The sequence below is a fragment of the Lynx rufus genome, unplaced genomic scaffold, assembly GCF_022079265.1.
Source record: "Lynx rufus isolate CCGP_SWC_20201006 ecotype Redwood Valley unplaced genomic scaffold, mLynRuf1.p SCAF_6, whole genome shotgun sequence".
Taxonomy (NCBI): Eukaryota; Metazoa; Chordata; class Mammalia; order Carnivora; family Felidae; genus Lynx; species Lynx rufus.
The window spans coordinates 8,994,521-9,012,738 of record NW_025814878.1 but is presented as its reverse complement, the minus strand read 5'-3'; the positions used below and the strand labels follow the sequence as shown (position 1 = coordinate 9,012,738).

The window sequence follows — 18,218 nt, the reverse complement described above, 5'->3', positions numbered from 1 at the left end:
TTGTCTCCCTGTACCAACCACACGTTGAGCCCTATTTTTTTTTGAAAACCAGAACTGCTCTTTTCCATTCCCGAGTGCGTGCGGGGAGGGCCCGCGGCCTGGCTGAGGAAACAACTCTTCTCTGTGTTACTGTGATAACCCTCTTCCGTACGGGGACTCCTGCTTTCCCGGGGGAGCCTGTGGTCCCTGCGGTAGGTATAGACACTCTCACTCCCCGGTGTTCCCTCCCACGGGCCAAGTGAAAACGACTAGTGGAAAGTTACCGTTCTTTGTCTGTTCGGGGTGCTTCTTCCTGACGTAGGACTCACAGATCCCGAGGTGTCCAGTTCATCCGCAGAAGACCAGGAAGACAAATCCTACATAGGAAACAGTTTCTTTTAATGGCTCTGTGTTCCAAAGCTGTGATGGCCTGGTGATACACAATGCATTTCCCAGCTCGTCCCCACCCACCCTCCACAAAAACCAAACCACTCCTTGGGGAAAACAGAATCAGACAACTACAAGAACAGAACCTAATCTTCTAGGGGATTAGGCTTTCCTGGTTGTAAAGTTGGTCTGGCTGGAAAATATAGGTATAGTTTTGCTACTACTATGTTGCTTGTAGCTTTACTGTTTCTCAGCAACGTGGATGTGGACGAGTGGAAGTGAAGGAGGGGAAGGAATCTTGTCTTTCAGCTACGGGCCTCTCGGGCCAGAGAGAAACCAATTCATTTGAGTTAGAAGCAAAAGATACTCATCCGGGAGCCCGCTTTTGTAGTATTTCTAGCACTCCTCTGTTATTCAGAGTAGCATGTGCTTTTGCATGCTTAGAGAAGGGCAGGGTGTCTGTGTGTTCATAACAGGATCTCACAGTTGAATGTCTGAAGTCTTACCCAGCCTCTCTGGATCTACATATGAATTTCTCAAAACCCATAATACTACCACGAGGTAGTAGATTTAAGAAAAAAAAATATATAAAAGGCAAATGAGCAGAGGACATTTTCCATGAATTAACTGCTGCCAGGAGAATTCGTGCCTTCTACGGTTCAAACACAAAACTCATGCGACGACTGGTTATGATCTGCCACAGCTGTGTTACTGAAAACATGCGCATTCTTAAACCAACAAGGTAAAATACAATGCCACAATAGTGATGGTGAAGGGTTAGCAGTAACGATCACAAGAGGTCTTTTTGATGTAACAGAATCAAAAGCAGTGTCCTATCACAAAAGTTTGAGTCGCTTTCTTTTGACACAGGACTCGTAAGAGCAGTGACTGAGAGTGGGCACTCTATTCTGACAAGTACCACATTCAAAGTCCTTCTAAAAATGGATGAAGATGATGCTTCTTTGGTAAGAAACACTACACGATGATGCCTGCTTAGAGCTTACCTGCTGACTGCTTGACATGTCTAATAACTTCTCCAGCTCCTTGATGTGTCGGCTGACTTCCTTCAAGAGAAGTTTGAGCCGATTTCCAATCACATGGACTTTTTCTTTGGCTTCTAAACAGTCTGTGCCTTCAGCATTCACCAGTAGTTGGCAAGACATGTCTTGCAGTGAGGCCACTTTGAGTTGGGATTCCAATAGCTCATGCCTTATTTGCTATGCATACGATAAGAAATATTTTACGAAGAATTTCTGATAAGCGGGGGAAATTCCCAAAGGGCGGGATGATACCAGTTTAACCTAGTGGACAATTATACCTGAGTATCTGAATGCTGTGCTTACATGGGGAAGAATGAAGCAGCCCATGGATTCGGGAATAAGGGGTCTGGGTTCTAACCCTGCCTCTGCCAAAAACAGTCTATAAGGCCCCTGGACCTTTCCAATCTCAAGTGTTCCCATTCGGTAAAATGATAATACTATTTCCTGCCTGGTCCACAGTAAGTATATTGGAAGGGTCAACTTGGTGAATAAATGTGAAAATGCCTAAAATAGAAAGTATGCAAATGAGACATAAGATATTCTTTTAAACAGTGAAATATTAACATATAAATATAGCAAATATTAAAAAAATTTTTTTTCAGTTTGTTTATTTATTTTGAGAGAGAGAAAGAGAGCAGGGGAGGGCCAGAGAGAAGAGAGAGAGAGAGTCCCAAGCAGAGACAGAGAGCCCAATGCGGGGCTTGAATTCATTAACTGTGAGATCATGACCTGAGCCAAAACCAAGAGCCGGACGCTTAACCAACCGAGCCACCCAGGTGCCCCACAAATATTTTTAATAATGTAATATTTTATACACATGTCTAAGTATACTCTGGATTTGTTCAGGGTTTTTTTTAAAGGAAATATGAGTAATTCATCATTTACAACTAATGTCTCAGGTCAAAAGTCAGTAAAAATGCCACTGCATAGCTATTTCCTCTTGGTTTCTAAGACATTTGCGGTACTAAATTGAAAGCTACCAATTCTGTTGGTTAGGTTAGTGAGTACTTAATGTTCAGAAATAACATTTTAAAAATACAGAAAGCTACAAAACGCAAATCATTTTCTCCTAATGGAACTTAAATATACTTCTTTGTCTTCTATGAAGTCCCTTAAGTACACTTGCATTATATTGTCCAAAGTCCTTTGTATAAGAATCTACATAGAGATTCTGCAAATTTCCTTTTGAATTCAGTGCTAGAATAAGTTCCTTTCTCCTTGAGAACTGGTATGGTTTCTTTTTGTCAGGTGATGAAAATAACTTTTAATATTTCCCTTGTCTTAGTTTTCACAAAACTTGGTGACAAGGATACTGTTAAATCTGGTACCCTTAATTTCCTCTAAGAAGTCTTAAGCATCTTTTCCTGTTTAATAGTTTCCTGTTTAATAGTTTCCTGTTTTAATAGTTCCTGTTTAATAGTTTTAATGAAAATAAAATTTAAGCCACCCAATATACTTTTACTTTATACGTAGATGTAACAAATACAGTTTAAATTAAAAATAAGTATAATGTGCCAAAGATCTCTTAATAAAAACAATCTACTAAGATGAAGAACTTCTAAGATCTCTGCAATTGAGCAATGACTTTAGAAGCAGATTCTAAAGACGGTGGATGTCATCTCCTACGGGCATGTTTGCCTCATGTAAATTGGAAACCATGATGAATAAAAAAGAGGAAGTTGGAGACTGGTATGCAAAGGGTAAATATACACATATAATATATATGTTATACATATATGTTATATATATTTTATATATTTATATATGTGTATTATATATAATCACCTACATTCTTTTTCTGTAAATGACACGGATCGCTGCTAAAAATAACCAGAGGCTGCAGGAGGCCACATATCTTACCATAAGCTGCTTGTGATGGTCCTGAAGTGTCTCTGCATCCTGGTTAGAATCAATAGGGACAATTTCATTTTTCCTTCTGTCAATGTTCTCCAGCATAAGAAGCAAACCATGACTCATTTCATGGAAATCCTATGAGGGGGGGACATGGAGTATAAAACCATCTTAATATATTGTTCTTTCCCTCGCAGCTTAAATTTCCCTTCTTTACAATTGCTACCACTGGCAAAGACACATTGGATTTAAGATCTTACACACGACTCCTTTCTGAGGAAGGCACTGGCACTGTTGTAATGATCTAAGTTCACATTCTCACCAAAAGCATCTAGTCTATTATGTGAGGGAGATTTGGACATAAGGAAAAACTGGCATCAAATACTCAATTTCTAGGGTCACTGCACAGTTTGGAAGGAAGCAGCTTTGTTCCTCTCTCTTTGTATTCAAACCTCCCCCTCTTGTAAGGCCTTGATCCAGTCCCTTATATCCCTCATTCATCCATTTGTTCATTCATTTATTCAATGTATAGTTACTGAAGATCTTCTGTGTGGACGGCACTGGACTAGGCGGGGGAGCAGGGGGAAACAACAGCTTGGGTACCTGCTGTCAAGGTTTTCTTGGGGCACATACAAACCTGGAAAGAAGGCTTATGTTGTGCTCAGAATGCAAAATACTCCTGGCCAGGACCTACAAGGTCCTGCATGATCTGGCTGCTGACCATGTCCCTAATCTTTCTTATCACTCCCTGCCTCTCTGACTACATTTTGATCACACTGGCCTCTTTTCTGACCTTAAAGACACTAAGCCCTTTCCTGCTTCTGGGACATCCCATTGGCTCTGTCTCTTTCATGGCAATATCCCTTCTGTGTCAGCCCCAAGACTCAGACATTTCCTTACCTCTTTCCCAAAGTGGCTTTTCTCAGTTACTCTTATCACCCACACCTGTAAGCACCTTGATTAAGCATTTATTTGCATTTTTATGGTTTGTCTTCTCCAACAAAAGTAGAGACAGTGCTGTATCCTGACCGCTCTGCACAATATCTGTCACAGAGTGGGAACTCACCAAATAATTGTGGTAGAATGGGTAAGTAAATATTTGTAATGCTCACTTTCACGTTCAGGAAATGTCTGCCGATGTGCTCAGTAAACATGTGTTTAATGAATGAATGAATGAATGAATGAATGAGTTGGGGCTGAGATAAACTTGTGGGAATAATCTCGTTAGCTGGGTAAAAGATGGGGTCCAGCTGCTTGAACTCCTGTTCAGATGTACGAATTCTCCAGTATAATGAATAGTTTGGGCACAAAGTTCTCTTATTCAAATCGTGACTTTGGGAAGTAATTGCATCCCTGTAAGTGACCTTGATACATGAAATCACAGACTCAGCCACGCTGGAAATGACGGACTCTGGAGCATAATCCGCCCAAAGCCCCACGAACCTGACACTGCATCAGTGCATCCTGGAGCAGGCCCCGCCACTCGTCCAGCAACGAGCACACGCGGTCCCAGCGTCCGTTCATCTGGGACAGGCGATCTTGCAGATCCTGGCTTTTCTCACTGCCAGTCTGGGTGAACTCGGGGCTGCACAGGTTGATGGAGAGGATGATGGCTTTGCGGTGGTCCACAGCCTTCTGGAGCTCCTACAAAGAGAAAGGAGAACAACCAAACAAAGAATATGGCAATAAAAACAAGTAAAACTTATTTTAAGTCCTCAGGAAATGCTTCACTCAAATTAAGAGATCCATTAATTAAAACCGGCCTTAACACAATAGCTAGATAGGATAGAGTGGTGCACATCACTGAGGACGACAGAGGAAATGGATTAGATGTACTTTCGACAACTTGAATGTATCTTAAAATACGGGGTAGAGTGAAAGAGTCAGAAACAGAACAATGTGTGTTGTAAACTAGCATTCATGTGATTTAAAATGCATGTGCACACACACAAATCCATGTTTTTCATGCATAAATGAACCAAGAATTTAGTAAGAATACTCGCGAAGTATTTACGAATGGTTGCCATAGGCTTCGGGAATGGAGATTAAAAAACAGTGGAGGAAACAGGTAAAATAAGCAAAATTAAGAGTAACTTTGCAGGAAGCATCAATGACCCTGTGTAATGAACTAAGGGGAATGATTAACTCGACTCACATCACAGGAGTTCAACAGCAGGGAATATTCTAGCGTGAGAATCCCATTTCACTAGACCAGTGGTAGTCACAGTTGTGTGCAGAAGGATAAAATAGGAAACTTGCTAAGAAAGCAGATTCTCAGGCCCTAGCCTCCAGCTGTTGTGACTCGAAAGGCACAGATAGTGGCCCACAGGGTGAGAACCCTGCCTATGTCACAAGCCACATTCCTGTGATGGCAAAGAGAATGGACTGGGTATTTCAACAGCTAACCAAATTAGTTTGAGATCACAGAAAACTAGGCAACTGGCTTTTGCTTTACGCATTTCCCACAAATCTACAACTTTTCTAAGAACTCATGCAGCACATGATTATGCATTAATAATTCAGTATCTGGGTACTGTTTAAACATCCTCAGACTAGTTAGGGTCAGCAAATCACATCTACGCCAGCTACATTTTCTTATAAGTCCTCAACATTTCTGTTATGTCTCCAGCTTGTCTTAACTTTATTTTTCATTAGATTCTTAAAATGCAGTAATATAGATTCAGCCACAGAGATATTATAAGATCAAGAGATATTGTGGAAAGATACTTGGTTATTCCACGGATTCATCCTCAGTAAACAGATAGGAAGGACTGGGAAGGCAGAGGGTGGCTCTTTCTTATCACACAAGCTGACTTTCAAGGTCTCACTTCTCCACCCTAATCTCACTCAGGTCTCAGACTCTGGCCAACATTTGCTTCATCAACTTTTTAAGGAGTTTGGTCATAGTGCACACTGCCTTACACTTTCCCAGAGACGAACTAAAATAATTTAAGTCCTCTAGAGAAAAATGCATTTTATAATCCAAATAATGTAAATCACATCTCCCATCTGATGCTTCATCCGGAAACTGATGGGGCTAGTGCAGCAGCTGTTCTATATGAAGACATTTGAGCAACAAACTTTTCTGTTTGACAATTTAAACCAAACAACAACCGAAATAAGCCACAGAAACGTCGCCCCCAAAGAAATAACGTCCATGAAACCAGTGAGACACAAAGGCAGCACGCTTAATCATTGAGCCTAGAGAACCTGGGTAACTCCATTCTAAGGAAGAGCACATCTTGATGTTCTCCAAACAAAACGAAAGGACTGAAGGAGCTATTAAAACGAAACTGAGCTCTCAATCCACAGTATTCTTGCAAAAGTCCCCACATATTAATGCATTTCAAGAGCTCTGCTAAGGTGGACCATTAAGACCTAGAGACAGAGCTAAAGAACACTACCGTGGGCACTGCACCCGTCCAGGCCAAAATCAAATGCCCGTGCCAGGTGTTTTACTGTAATTACTCCCATGGTTTCGTTTTGTTTTATTCGTTACACTGAAAATTCCTTCTGCCATTACTATAATCTATTTCAGATGTCCTGCTGATTCCAGAATGCCGAACAATTTCAATAGGTCTCTGCAAACTCACAAGATATGATCTTGGAGAGGAAACTATTCTAGCTCTAGAGAGAGACCTGCAGGAACCTGGTCATTTCCGTATTTCCTTTGAAAGAGGTTAAATAGGTCCCAGAGGTACCTGGATGTTTCGTGAACTTTTAATTGGTCATCTCTTAGGAACCAAGTCATTAGATCATACATGGTTATTTACGGGGGGGGGGGGGGAGGGCTAGTTCTGCAACGTGGTGCATCTCTCTGCCCTTCCAAACCTTCTCTATAAATACTGACTTGGGATGCTGGGGGAGAGGAGAGCATCCCTGCTCATTTCTGTTCACAGCTCCCCTGCTGCTAGGTGACAGCAGACCAGCCAGAGCTAGTGGCTTCATCGGACCTGGCATCCCACGTGGCAGCTTTCTGGCTGGCCGCGCTGGGAGAGGCCAAGGGCAGCTACCTTGAGCTTTTTGATTTGGAGCTCGATCGCCTGGATGTCGGTGCTGAGCTCCAGGTGCTGCAGCCGCTCCAGCTCCTCCTCCGTCTCCCCCAGCCACGTCCAGATGTTGTTCAGGTCAGAGTTGAACTGCTGCCACTTCTGGAGGTTCTGCTTCATCCTCAGCTCCTTGCTCAGGGCCTGCGCCTGGATGAGTTCCCATCGGTCGATCACACCTGGCGGGACATGACACACACAGGATAGGGAGCTGTCTTTCTCCAGGCAGAATGTGTGGGAAATGCTTTAAACATACACTGGTGGCTAACTTTAAATAGCAACAGAAAGAAAAGTAATTTTCACAGGGACTTCTGTTGTTGTCAGCTGTAAAAAAAAGCAAAAAAACAAAAACAAAAACAAAAACACAAAAAAACCCAAAGAACAAAAAAACAAAAACGAAAACAAAAACAAAAAACCCCAGTATAGTGGCTGTGTTTATCCTATATGCATTTTTTTAAATTTTTAAAATATTTTTATTTATTTTGAGACAGAGAGAAACAGAGCATGAGCAGGGGAGGGGCAGAGAGAGAAGGAGACACAGAATCCAAAGCAGGCTCCAGGCTCTGAGCCATCAGCACAAAGCCTGACATGGGGCTCGAACTCACGGACCGTGAGATCATGACCTGAGCTGAAGTCGGACGCTTAACCAACTGAGCCACCCAGGCGCCCCCTATCTGCATTTTTAATGGTAATGCGGTAAAAGAAAACTACATAGGATTTAATACCATAAAGAGCTTTAGGAAGTAATAAGCGGTAATGTGCACAAAGATAACATTCAGTTGGTTTCTTTCTGCAGAAGAACTGGGAGAGCATACATAAAAAATGGCAGACAAGAGATGTTAGAGACAGAGCATTAAAATAAATGGGATGTGTGGGGTGCCTGGGTGGCTCAGTCAGTTAAGCATCTAACTTTGTCTCAGGCCATGATCTCATGGTTCATGAGTTCGAGCCCGGCATGAGGCTCTCTGCTGTCAGCACAGAGTCTGCTTAGGATCCTCTGTCTCCCTCTCTCTGCCCCTCCCCTGCTCTCTCTCTCTCTCTCTCTCTCTCTCTCTCTGTCTCTGTCTCTGTCTCAGGAATAAAAATAAACAAAACAATAAAATAAAATAAATGGCATGTGGAAGAAAACACTGTGATTCTGTTGACCCCTCTATCCTGTCAGGAGATCACTGTAACACGAAGGAAAGTTCTCTAGACAGAACAGTGTGGAATGAGATCAGCACAGTGTAACACAGATGCTTCAGGTTCTTTTATTTCATTTTCTTCAACTGAGCACCACTCACTCACCAGCTGTTTGGGTTTCTGTACTGTTCAGGTTAACAAAGCCTGGAAAGTTCTCTTCTTCCTCCTTCAGTTTGTGTTCCAGTCTCCTCACGGAGTCTATGCTGCCGCTGCACTCACCCAGTAGTTTCATCTGTTAAGACAAAGCAAACAGGCCCCGTCAGGGAATTCTCAGATTCCCACGATGGCAAGAATTTCTAGGGAAAATGTCTTTCTAGTTCCTTAAAAAGGACAGCGGTTGTGTTTCACTGTTGTGTGTGGGGGAAAAAAAATCTGCTTAAAAAAAAAAAAGTCAAGTTCAAAAACATGCTCCTTAAACATAGGACATAGTCATATACACACAAGGCAATGCCTTGAAGATACAGTTTGCATACTTCCTTTTGCATGAGAATCCCTCAAAATCTCTTTTAAATTTCTGAATCAAAACAGACGAAAAAGCAATCTGGGATTTAAAACTCGGAGCTCTCAGCTGGCAACACAATGTATAATTTTTGGCAAGTTGCTTCTTCTTTCTTAAATTGAAATGTGGGAACAATAATGTTACCACAAATCTCAAAGGAACATTTTTTTGCATTAAATAATTAAAATACTTAAAAGCAGAAAGTACTATTAAAGCCAGCTGTTCATAAGAAAACTGAAGCAATGTTTAATAGGTGTTAAGGGAGTCAACTCTAACATCAAAGGGTAACTCCACATTTAATGTCATGCACAGTATTCAAAGCACTCCTCCTATACCAACCATAAGGTCACGTTTCAAGGCCTTTAACAAATCACCTTGCTTACTTGGACTATTTTTGATTGAGGTTGAGTATAATCTTAGTGATGTCAGCATGGTCACCATGAAAACTTATTATATTTAAAAAAATGTTTTTTAAAGTTTATTTGGATAGAGAGCACAAGTGGGCGAGGGGCAGAGACAAGGAGAGACAGAATCCAAGCAGGCTCCTTGCCATCAACGCAGAGCCTGATGTGGGGCTCGAACTCACAAACCGTGAGATCATGACCTGAGCCGTGATCAAGAGTTGGCCACTTAATTGACGGCCCCACCCAGGCTCCCCAAAACCTTAATAAAAAAAAAAGAGGTTTCACTATAATAGAAACAGGTTTAACAGGACAAATTGGACAGGAATTAAACTCATGATTGATTACTCTTCTATAATTGTGAAGACATTAATATCACCAAAAATACAGGGCCAGTTTTCTTCCTTGGTTTCAAAAAGTTGAGTTTTCAAGACTTAGGGAAATTAATTTTTCTTTCCTTTTACTCGGCAATCTTTTGGGTGTGAAAAGATGGAATAAGCCATTGAAGAGACTTACGTTTACATTCTCTTGCTCAAGTGTATACAGGAAAATGGGTAGTTGTCTGGGAAAAAGTTGGCTGGTAAGTTGAGCAGAGCAAATAAAGTTAATATATACTTTACTAGGTGGGAACTTTGAAAACAGAACTTAGTAAAATATACAATCTCTTGCCATCTTTTCCCCAAATCCTTCTTGTTAGTCAGATTTGTTTTCTCCAAAATGAGCATACTGACAACGGAGGATAAAAAACATTCCCAAGGCCAGTAAGTGAATCAATAAACCCCAGAGAAGAACTAAATAAAATCTCCATGTTAGTAATCTATTAGCTAAATCTGCTGCTCCAAGGATAACCTTGGCCCAAAACTTATTAGCTGAATTTGGAAAAATGCCAATCACTTTTGGGAGCCAAAGCATTTTGTTGCTTTCAGTTAAATGGATCTCACTGAGTTCTGCGGGTAAAGGAACAGGCTGGTCATTGTAGTAGTTCAGTGGGTCTGAGACAGACCAGTTTTACTCAAAAGGTAACATAGCGGGGCTTCGTTTTGTACACACCCCAAGCCCGTGAGTTCAAGGGTGGCATGGTGCTTAGAGAGCTCAGAAAGCCCTGCGCCACAGACGGACCGTTCTTTGTCACACAACTGTGATTTCCAGGTACATATTGGGATCGCAAGGGTCAGGGTACTCACATAGCCTCTGTAGCTGGAGTCTAGCTCTGGTCCAGTGGGGGTTTTGCTGCGGATGATGTTTTCAGTTTGCTGCATCTGAAAACGGCTCTCATCCAAGGCTTTGTCTAGTTGTCGGATCTGTGACTCTAAGGCACTGGGGGCTCCTGCAGTGTGAAGCACAAGAATCTTTACACCCCTGACATTCATTGAGAAGCCGGAGAAATTACTTCAGCTAAGGTGGTATAGAAATGGCGTACGTGTGGATAATTACCAAGCAAATTTAGTACTAACGTGCTGGTGAGTTAGAAGTTCAAGTGACCAGACCAATCAATGAATGCACTTGGCTACAGAGTCCCAGCCGACCAGATGCTGCAAAAGGACTCTGCACTGGGTTCTAGCAGCCCGTGTGTCTGCTCCTCTTCCAGCTGGTTCCCTGGAAATCTATATGCTGTAGCTGTGGCAAGCCTCTCCTAAAAACCTTTTGCTCCTCCAAAACCAGGAGACAACGATCTCTCGTGCTCTCTCTGCAGGCACTTAACACACAGGAAAAGATACAATCCTGTTTTCTTTCTGCATCTCAGTAGAAGACGGTGCTCAGTAGAAGACAGTCCCAGATGGCTGCACCGTTCATTTAAAGCAGGACTTTACGTTAACCAGGAAAAGACCAACTCAGGTTAGAGATGGGTGGAGATACCAAACTACCACTGGCTTGCTTTTGTTTAAACCCCAAAGCAAAACCAGGAGAAAGCTGAGATTTTAGCACTTGTATCTAAGCATGCTCTTAGTCATAGTCTGGAACTCCTGGCTCATTGCCTTTCAATGTAACACCTTTTTGAAATGTCAGTGTGTGTGTGCGTGTGTGTGTGTGTGTGTGTGTGTATTATAATTTTTGGACTGAACAAGAACATTGATTGTCACAGTGAAGCTAACACAGGGTGAAAGCAGAACATGTATTAGTAAGCTTTATTAATTTGTTTTTTGAAAAAAGGTCTTCTAAATACATCTGGAAGAGGTCTCTCACTGGGAGTCACGCAGGAAGTCACTGTTAGGGTAATGCTACTTTGCTCCCTGTCCTTTAGCTTTTCTTCAAACACGTAAGTGTAAACTAGGAAGTCTGAAATTCATATTATATCATTGTGCCTGAACCCTATTCTCTCCACCTTCCTCGAAATCGCTTACCCCGAACCATAGTTTGTCTAGTGCAACATTAACCAAAACTGGTTCCATTTTCCTTTATTGTACAGGGTAAGACTTATTAAACTCAATTATAATTTGTGTTTAGAGCCAAACATCTGGTCTCGCCCCTTGTCTTCTACGTGGCCCTTGAGATCAAGAGGATGAACGGCAGGCCTGAGACCACATATGCAGGTGGTGGACTTGGGACAGGGGCCCTGAGCCCTGACTGCCGAGGCAGACGTGAGTCTACAAGCCCCGGAAGTCACCAACTGAACTGCTACAGTTAAGCAGGGCGTCGGACACGGATGCTGAAGATGAGTACTTCCAACTTGATGTTCTGCTGTTCATGGGCATCATAGGTCTATACCTAATGAGACTCATTCTCATTGAACAAACTGAGAAGTTATTTCACTGAAACTTGATTACTGAAATCTTATTCTCGGTGTCGAGCAACAGAATATCTGGGGATTTTTTTTGTCTGTTTGCTTCTACTGCAGCAGTAAGAGAAGAAGGTGGTCCCTTAACATGCTGGTGCCACAGAGCTGTGAGAGGTTCAGCAGATGTGCTCAGAGAGGAGGCTTGTTACAGGTGAGGGAGGGAGGCTTGCTTAGGCTCAGAGGGAGGCTTGCCTACCAGAGGTATTTCTGATTGCACTTTCTGTGAGTTTTACATAGGCCTCAGGACTTTCGGGGATCATTACATCTGCAAAAAGAGCACAGTCTAAGTTGACAGCTAGATTCCTGGTGGCAGGAAAATAACTCTCCTGGGGAAAAAAAAGGAAGTTAGTCATTCTAGACGGACAGCTCTTGAATATACAGAGGCATGTGAATATGTTCACCAAAGGCTTCCTGAAATAAACCATAAGAGCTCACATTAAGAATGTTTTATGAGCCAAGCACTGTTCTGAGCATTCATTTATTTTCGAAGAAACCCCTACAGGGAGCATGGAAGTCTCATTCCCCTTTTATTGATAAGAAAGCTGAGGTCCAGAGGAATTAAGTTACTTATCCAAGTTTCAGTGGCTGGTAATCGGCAGAACCGGGATTTCAACCGAGATGGTCAGATTCTAGAGCAGCACTGTCCCATAGCAATAGAGCGAGCCCATGTATGTAATTTTAAAGGGTCATTTAAAGAGCCACATTAAAAAAAGTAACAAGAAACAGATGAAAATAATTTTAAGGCTTTACTTTACTAAACCAGTGCATCTGAATTATAACATGTAATCAACATAAATATTACTAATATTTTACATTCTTTCTCTGTGCCACGTCTTTGAAATTTATGGATTCCTGTAAGTACATTTGACACAGCAAATCCCAATTTTGCACGGTCACATTTCAGGGCTTGATCGTCACATGTGGCTGGTGGCTACGTACTAGACCACACTGCTGTAGATGAGAAATGCCTAGTAGGCTATACTGTAAAAACGAAATAGAAACGAGGGAAGTCATTTTCTTTTCATACAGGATCATACCCTTGGGAATCCAAATGTGAACCATCAGAGTCAAGCAGAGACAGCCTTTTGGAAAATGTGTGAAATGCATTTACAACTGCTACGAACTGGCCTCTGATTATTTATTCTATTTTTACTTTCCTTACCATGTCCCTCTTTCTCTGTCCTTCCCTTCCCTCTGTGTGTTTCTTGGGGTTCTGTCTTTCTTGTTTTGCTTTATGCACTCTTCCTGGGTGATTTCCTCCATTCCTTCAGGGACAATTACCATTTATATGTGGATGGCCACCTAATCTGCATTTCCACTTCTAGAACTTCAGACCCATGCATCTACTGCTGGGGATTCCATTTGTATATTCTACAGTATCCTGGATTCAGGGTGTGCACAGCTGACCCATCACCTCCCCCTTTCTCACTGCCCTGCCCTCCCTTGACCCACAGACACCCATAACATTCTCTCCCTCTTTTGGTCCTCAGGGCCTAGGGCTCCCTGCATCTTTCACCAAGATGCCCAAGTCCGAAATTCTCCTCAATCCCAATTCAATCGATCATCGCTTAGGGACTTCTCATGATTTCTCACTTCCCTTTTCTTCTCTCCATCCCCAGTGCTACTCTTTGCTTCAGGCCACTATCATTTCTCTCCTCGATCGTAAAATGTTTCCAACTGAGCTCTTCTCTAATGTTCTCCCTTCCATACAGTATTGAGACAAACTCTGACAATATGTATCTGATCATATCACTTCCTCCTTAGAGACCGGCAGTGGCTTTCCAGTGCCTTCAGGAGAGAACTCCCTTCCATGGTGAGTAGGTCGCTTTATGACCAGGCCCCTGTTTGCCTTTCTACCTCCTCTTTGTCCACTCTGTGTCTCCCAATCTACAGCCTTGTCATTCTGGGCAAACTTCTGGTGACCAAAAGCACTGTGGCTAATCATAAAGCTTGGGCGGGCACCCTCTCCTTTCTTTCTCTGAACTTCACTGTGTCTATCTCACCGCCATTTACCTTTCTGGTCTCAGCTCAAGAGTCTTTTCTCAAAGCTCTGATTAGTCACCCCTTGGCTGTGCTTCTGTACAACCACATGTACGTTACTGCCCTAGCACCAACAATTCACACAGCCATTTCTTATCTGTTTGTGTTCCACATTAGAGTGTAAGCTCTTTGAGGACAAAAGGGACCATGTATCCCCCAATACTTATAAAGTGTCTGTCACATAGTAAGAATGGAAGTGTATGTGGGATAAATCAATGGTCATGCCAAGTTTTGTATCTGATAAGCACATTAATATCCAATTATTCTATTTTGTGCAATTGGCTTTAACAGAAGAAGGAAGAAGATGATTCCGCTTAGCTTATACATTTCTAATCCAATCTTCAGTCTTTTTCATTTTCTTTCGAGTTGGCCTATAGGAAGAGCTCTTTCCTACCTGATAAGCCAACAGCTCCCCTGAGGTAGAAATCTTTATCGTCTCCAACCTCTTCATCCTCAGAGGGCAGAGTTCTGGACACAGCAGACTCCAGGTCCCGACTGAGGTCATAATCATGGTCCCACTCCAGGGGAATTGAGTCCACACTGGCAGGGGTGTCTCGTCCCGACCGCTCGCTCCGCAGGGGCTGGGCGAGTGAGAGGGAGGGGTTGGAAGAAGGCTGGGGGGAAAGCACGCTGTCTGCTGAGGTGTCCCGCCAGTGGAGGTCCGAGAGAGCTGCAGAGTCATCCAGCTCCAGCTCCCGGTCAGAGAGGTCATGCTCATCATCTGGGAGCTAGAAATGCAGTCAAGCCAATTCCATTACCGCAGCGGTCAGATGATGCCCTTACCACTTCTTGTTCTGTCTCTCACCTCACCAAGTCTCGGGGTTCAAGCTTATCTACCTCAGCGGGGGTAATTTGTAACTTCCTATCATCGAGTACATAAGAATCTTCTGATCACTATTAAAAATGTCTTGTAAGTTAACCTACCAAAGCTCCAGTTTTATTACTGTTTACTTATTTAATATTAAATAATATTGAAAGCTACTTCAAATAATTGATATAAGATTAAGTAAGATGATGTAAATGAAGGCAGCCTTGTACCTGCAACATAAGAGACACACAATGGCCCATTTCAGGAACAAAAGGAAATTACTAATAAAACTTTGGCTGGTCCTCTTTTACCTTACATCCCAAATGCAAAATGCATTTTATCACAGAATATTCTGAATATTGTAATAATAACATCTTGTGATATGATCATGGTAGCAGTTAGGAAAATGGAAGAGAAAAAAAATTCAACTAAACAACTTCATGAACAGAGCGCCTGTTTACATGGCTCACTTTCATCTCCTGATTCTACTAGCAGCTGCTTTATCTTCCATAGAAGATACGTGCCAGGTATTCTCTAAGTTTTTTACACATATATGAACTCATATCATGTCCAAAGGAATCCTGTCTCCAAGTAGGTAGTATTAGTAAACCAGCGTTATATGTGAGGACACCAAGGCAAGAGACGTGAAGTGATCTGTCCAAGGTTATGTAGCTAACTTGTGTCAGAGATGAGACTGGAACCCAGGCATTCTAGCTCCAGAGTCTGGCCTTTTACCCGCTGTACAATACTACCTAACTCCACGTAACTAATTTTCTTTCAGTTTAGGGATAATGAAAAAAAGTTACATACAGGCAGGCGAATCAGTTTCTTATGGTATCTTTCCACGCGCCCGAAAACCTCCTGACAGTAACGTCGGAGTTCATCCAGTTCCTCCTCAATGACCGCTGCATCCAAGGGCTCACTCTTCTCTATAAGCTGTTCTCCTTGGGAAATTATCTGCTCAATCTTATTGTGGTTCAGTGAGATTTCCTGCTGGAAGGCCTAGGGAGCATAAATCTCATGTAATTTTCTATTGTTCACAGTGACATGAAATAATTATAAGATATGCATTTAGGAAAACCATGCAGGGGGATATTGAATTTGCCATATACAGTGACAAGCCAAGGGACTATTACTTTCTGAAGTCAAACATAAAAATTTTAAATCAGAACAGGAGTCAGAAATGGACTCGTCAGAATTCCACGACCAGAAAGGCGCCTTTGGCTAATAAAATTTACCACCAAGGACAGTGTGGGTAGAGAATCACAGGAAAAAACATTCAAACCCATCATAAAGTTGATAGCACTGGTTATCCCTAACGAAAAGCAATGGTAAGCAGTATGGTGCCACTGAAATAACTTTAACATTTTAGATAGTTATAGCAAATATTTTAATTTTAGATTTCCTGATCATATGTCAAACATGACTAAGAGAAACCATCCAAATGATAATTAATGATACAATTCTTCTCAGATGATTCTTTTCTTGTTTCAGGACATAACCAGGAAAGATTATAACTAACTGAAAAACAAGGAATTCTGGAGGATTATTTAGATTCATTCTATACAGTTAAAAAGAGTTAAGAGGAGCTTGGGTGGCTCAGTTGGTTAAGTGTCCGACTTCAGCTCAGGTCATGATCTCACGGTTTGTGGGTTGGAGCCCTGCATCGGGCTCTGTGCTGACAGCTCAGAGCCTGGAGCCTGCTTCGAGTTCTGTGTCTCCCTCTCTCTGGGCCCCTTCCCCTGCTCACCCTCTGTCTTTCTCGCTCCCTCTCTCTCAGAAATAAATATTAAAAAAATAAAGGAGTTAAGTTAGTGGGGACAGGTATCAGGGATAAATCTTAATTCAACATAAAGATAGTTTCTAGAATAGTTGAAATTGTCCATTAATGAAAAGGCTACTGGGGAAAAAGGAGCATGGTAACAAGTTCTGCGATTCTTCCAGAGTCTAAAAAGAAGATTCAACTACCTCTTGGTAGAAATTTCCTGTTGAAGGTTTAAAATACTGATTTGTTTGTGAGATGATTTGGAAGTCAGTGGAGGAAGGGGAGGGTGTGAAGAGACAGGTTGGGCACACTATCAGGGCTCACTATTTTATGATGTTTTCATCCTAAGAATCTATGATTAAGGGTAGCTTCCTTCTATTATTATTAGACCTAAAAATTAATGGGCAACATGATGATTCTTCAAAAAAAATCTGTCTCGAGAAGAAAATTTCACGATCTGCCTTGCATAATACTCAAGTTGTTAAAACACTCTTCTCTTGGGGGCTCCTTATTCCTAAGGTATATCACTCCTATTTACATTTTTAACTAGCCACTGCATTTGAACTGTGTTGTGAAACGTGTCAGATATGCTTACAAATACTAACTTGGCATCTAAGGATGTGGACTATGTGGAATGAAATCCCCACATGAGAAAGTTGTATCGCTTTGGACCATGGAGGTCAAACAAACTATTTGAAGGTGCTAGAAGCAAAGTGCTAGAAACAAAAACAACAGCCAACAGACAAGATTCCTAACACCCTGGCAATGAAGTTGATAATTAAAAGTATATACGTTAATGGTAGCTGTCTCTGGGTAATGTTCTTTTTTCATTTGTAGTATATTTAGTATTTTCTGAATTTTTTTGTCAATCAAGAATGATTTTTTTAAAAAGAGTTCTCGACTGGGGCGCCTGGGTGGCTCAGTAGGTTGAGCGGCCGACTTTGGCTCAGGTCATGATCTCGCGGTCCGTGAGTTCAAGCCCTGCGTCGGGCTCTGTGCTGACAGCTCGGAGCCTGGAGCCTGTTTCGGATTCTGTGTCTCCCTCTCTCTGACCCTCCCCCGTTCATGCTCTGTCTCTCTCTGTCTCAAAAATAAATAAACGTTAAAAAAAAAAATTAAAAAAAAAAAGTTCTTGACTGTGTTCTTCACAAAAGGATCTACAAATCCCTTGCTCTTCAGACCTTCTTTGCAATTTGAGAAATCACGACTACATTACCTTGAGTTGCTTTATTTTAGCTTGAACATCACACTCAGAAAAATGCTCAATATTAGTGAGCTGCAGATCCATTTCTGTCAGCCACACCAGAATGCTGTCCCGCGCAGTCTCAAACTCCTCACGCTGGCCGATGAAATGCTGGATGTCAAAAGGAGACAATAAAAATTAAAGACCACACGCTCACATGGAGATGGCACCACCAGTTCCAATGTCCTTCTGGAAAGTCAT

At 42.0% G+C, this 18,218-nt stretch overlaps 1 protein-coding gene across 5 annotated transcripts in view; it reads right to left on the bottom strand.

The window, feature by feature from the left end:
- Positions 1-18,218, bottom strand: part of SYNE1 (spectrin repeat containing nuclear envelope protein 1) — a 473,246-nt gene that overhangs the window by 9,929 nt on the left and 445,099 nt on the right. For all 5 annotated transcript variants that reach the window (XM_047102923.1, XM_047102922.1, XM_047102925.1 and 2 more), the window contains 11 exons: positions 17,991-18,128; positions 15,820-16,011; positions 14,596-14,929; positions 12,358-12,426; positions 10,570-10,712; positions 8,591-8,717; positions 7,271-7,482; positions 4,701-4,901; positions 3,267-3,395; positions 1,371-1,583; positions 264-356 (listed from right to left, as the gene is read on the bottom strand). In XM_047102923.1, coding sequence (XP_046958879.1) covers positions 264-356; positions 1,371-1,583; positions 3,267-3,395; positions 4,701-4,901; positions 7,271-7,482; positions 8,591-8,717; positions 10,570-10,712; positions 12,358-12,426; positions 14,596-14,929; positions 15,820-16,011; positions 17,991-18,128 — 1,851 coding nt within the window. The remainder of the gene's footprint in view (positions 1-263; positions 357-1,370; positions 1,584-3,266; positions 3,396-4,700; positions 4,902-7,270; positions 7,483-8,590; positions 8,718-10,569; positions 10,713-12,357; positions 12,427-14,595; positions 14,930-15,819; positions 16,012-17,990; positions 18,129-18,218) is intronic.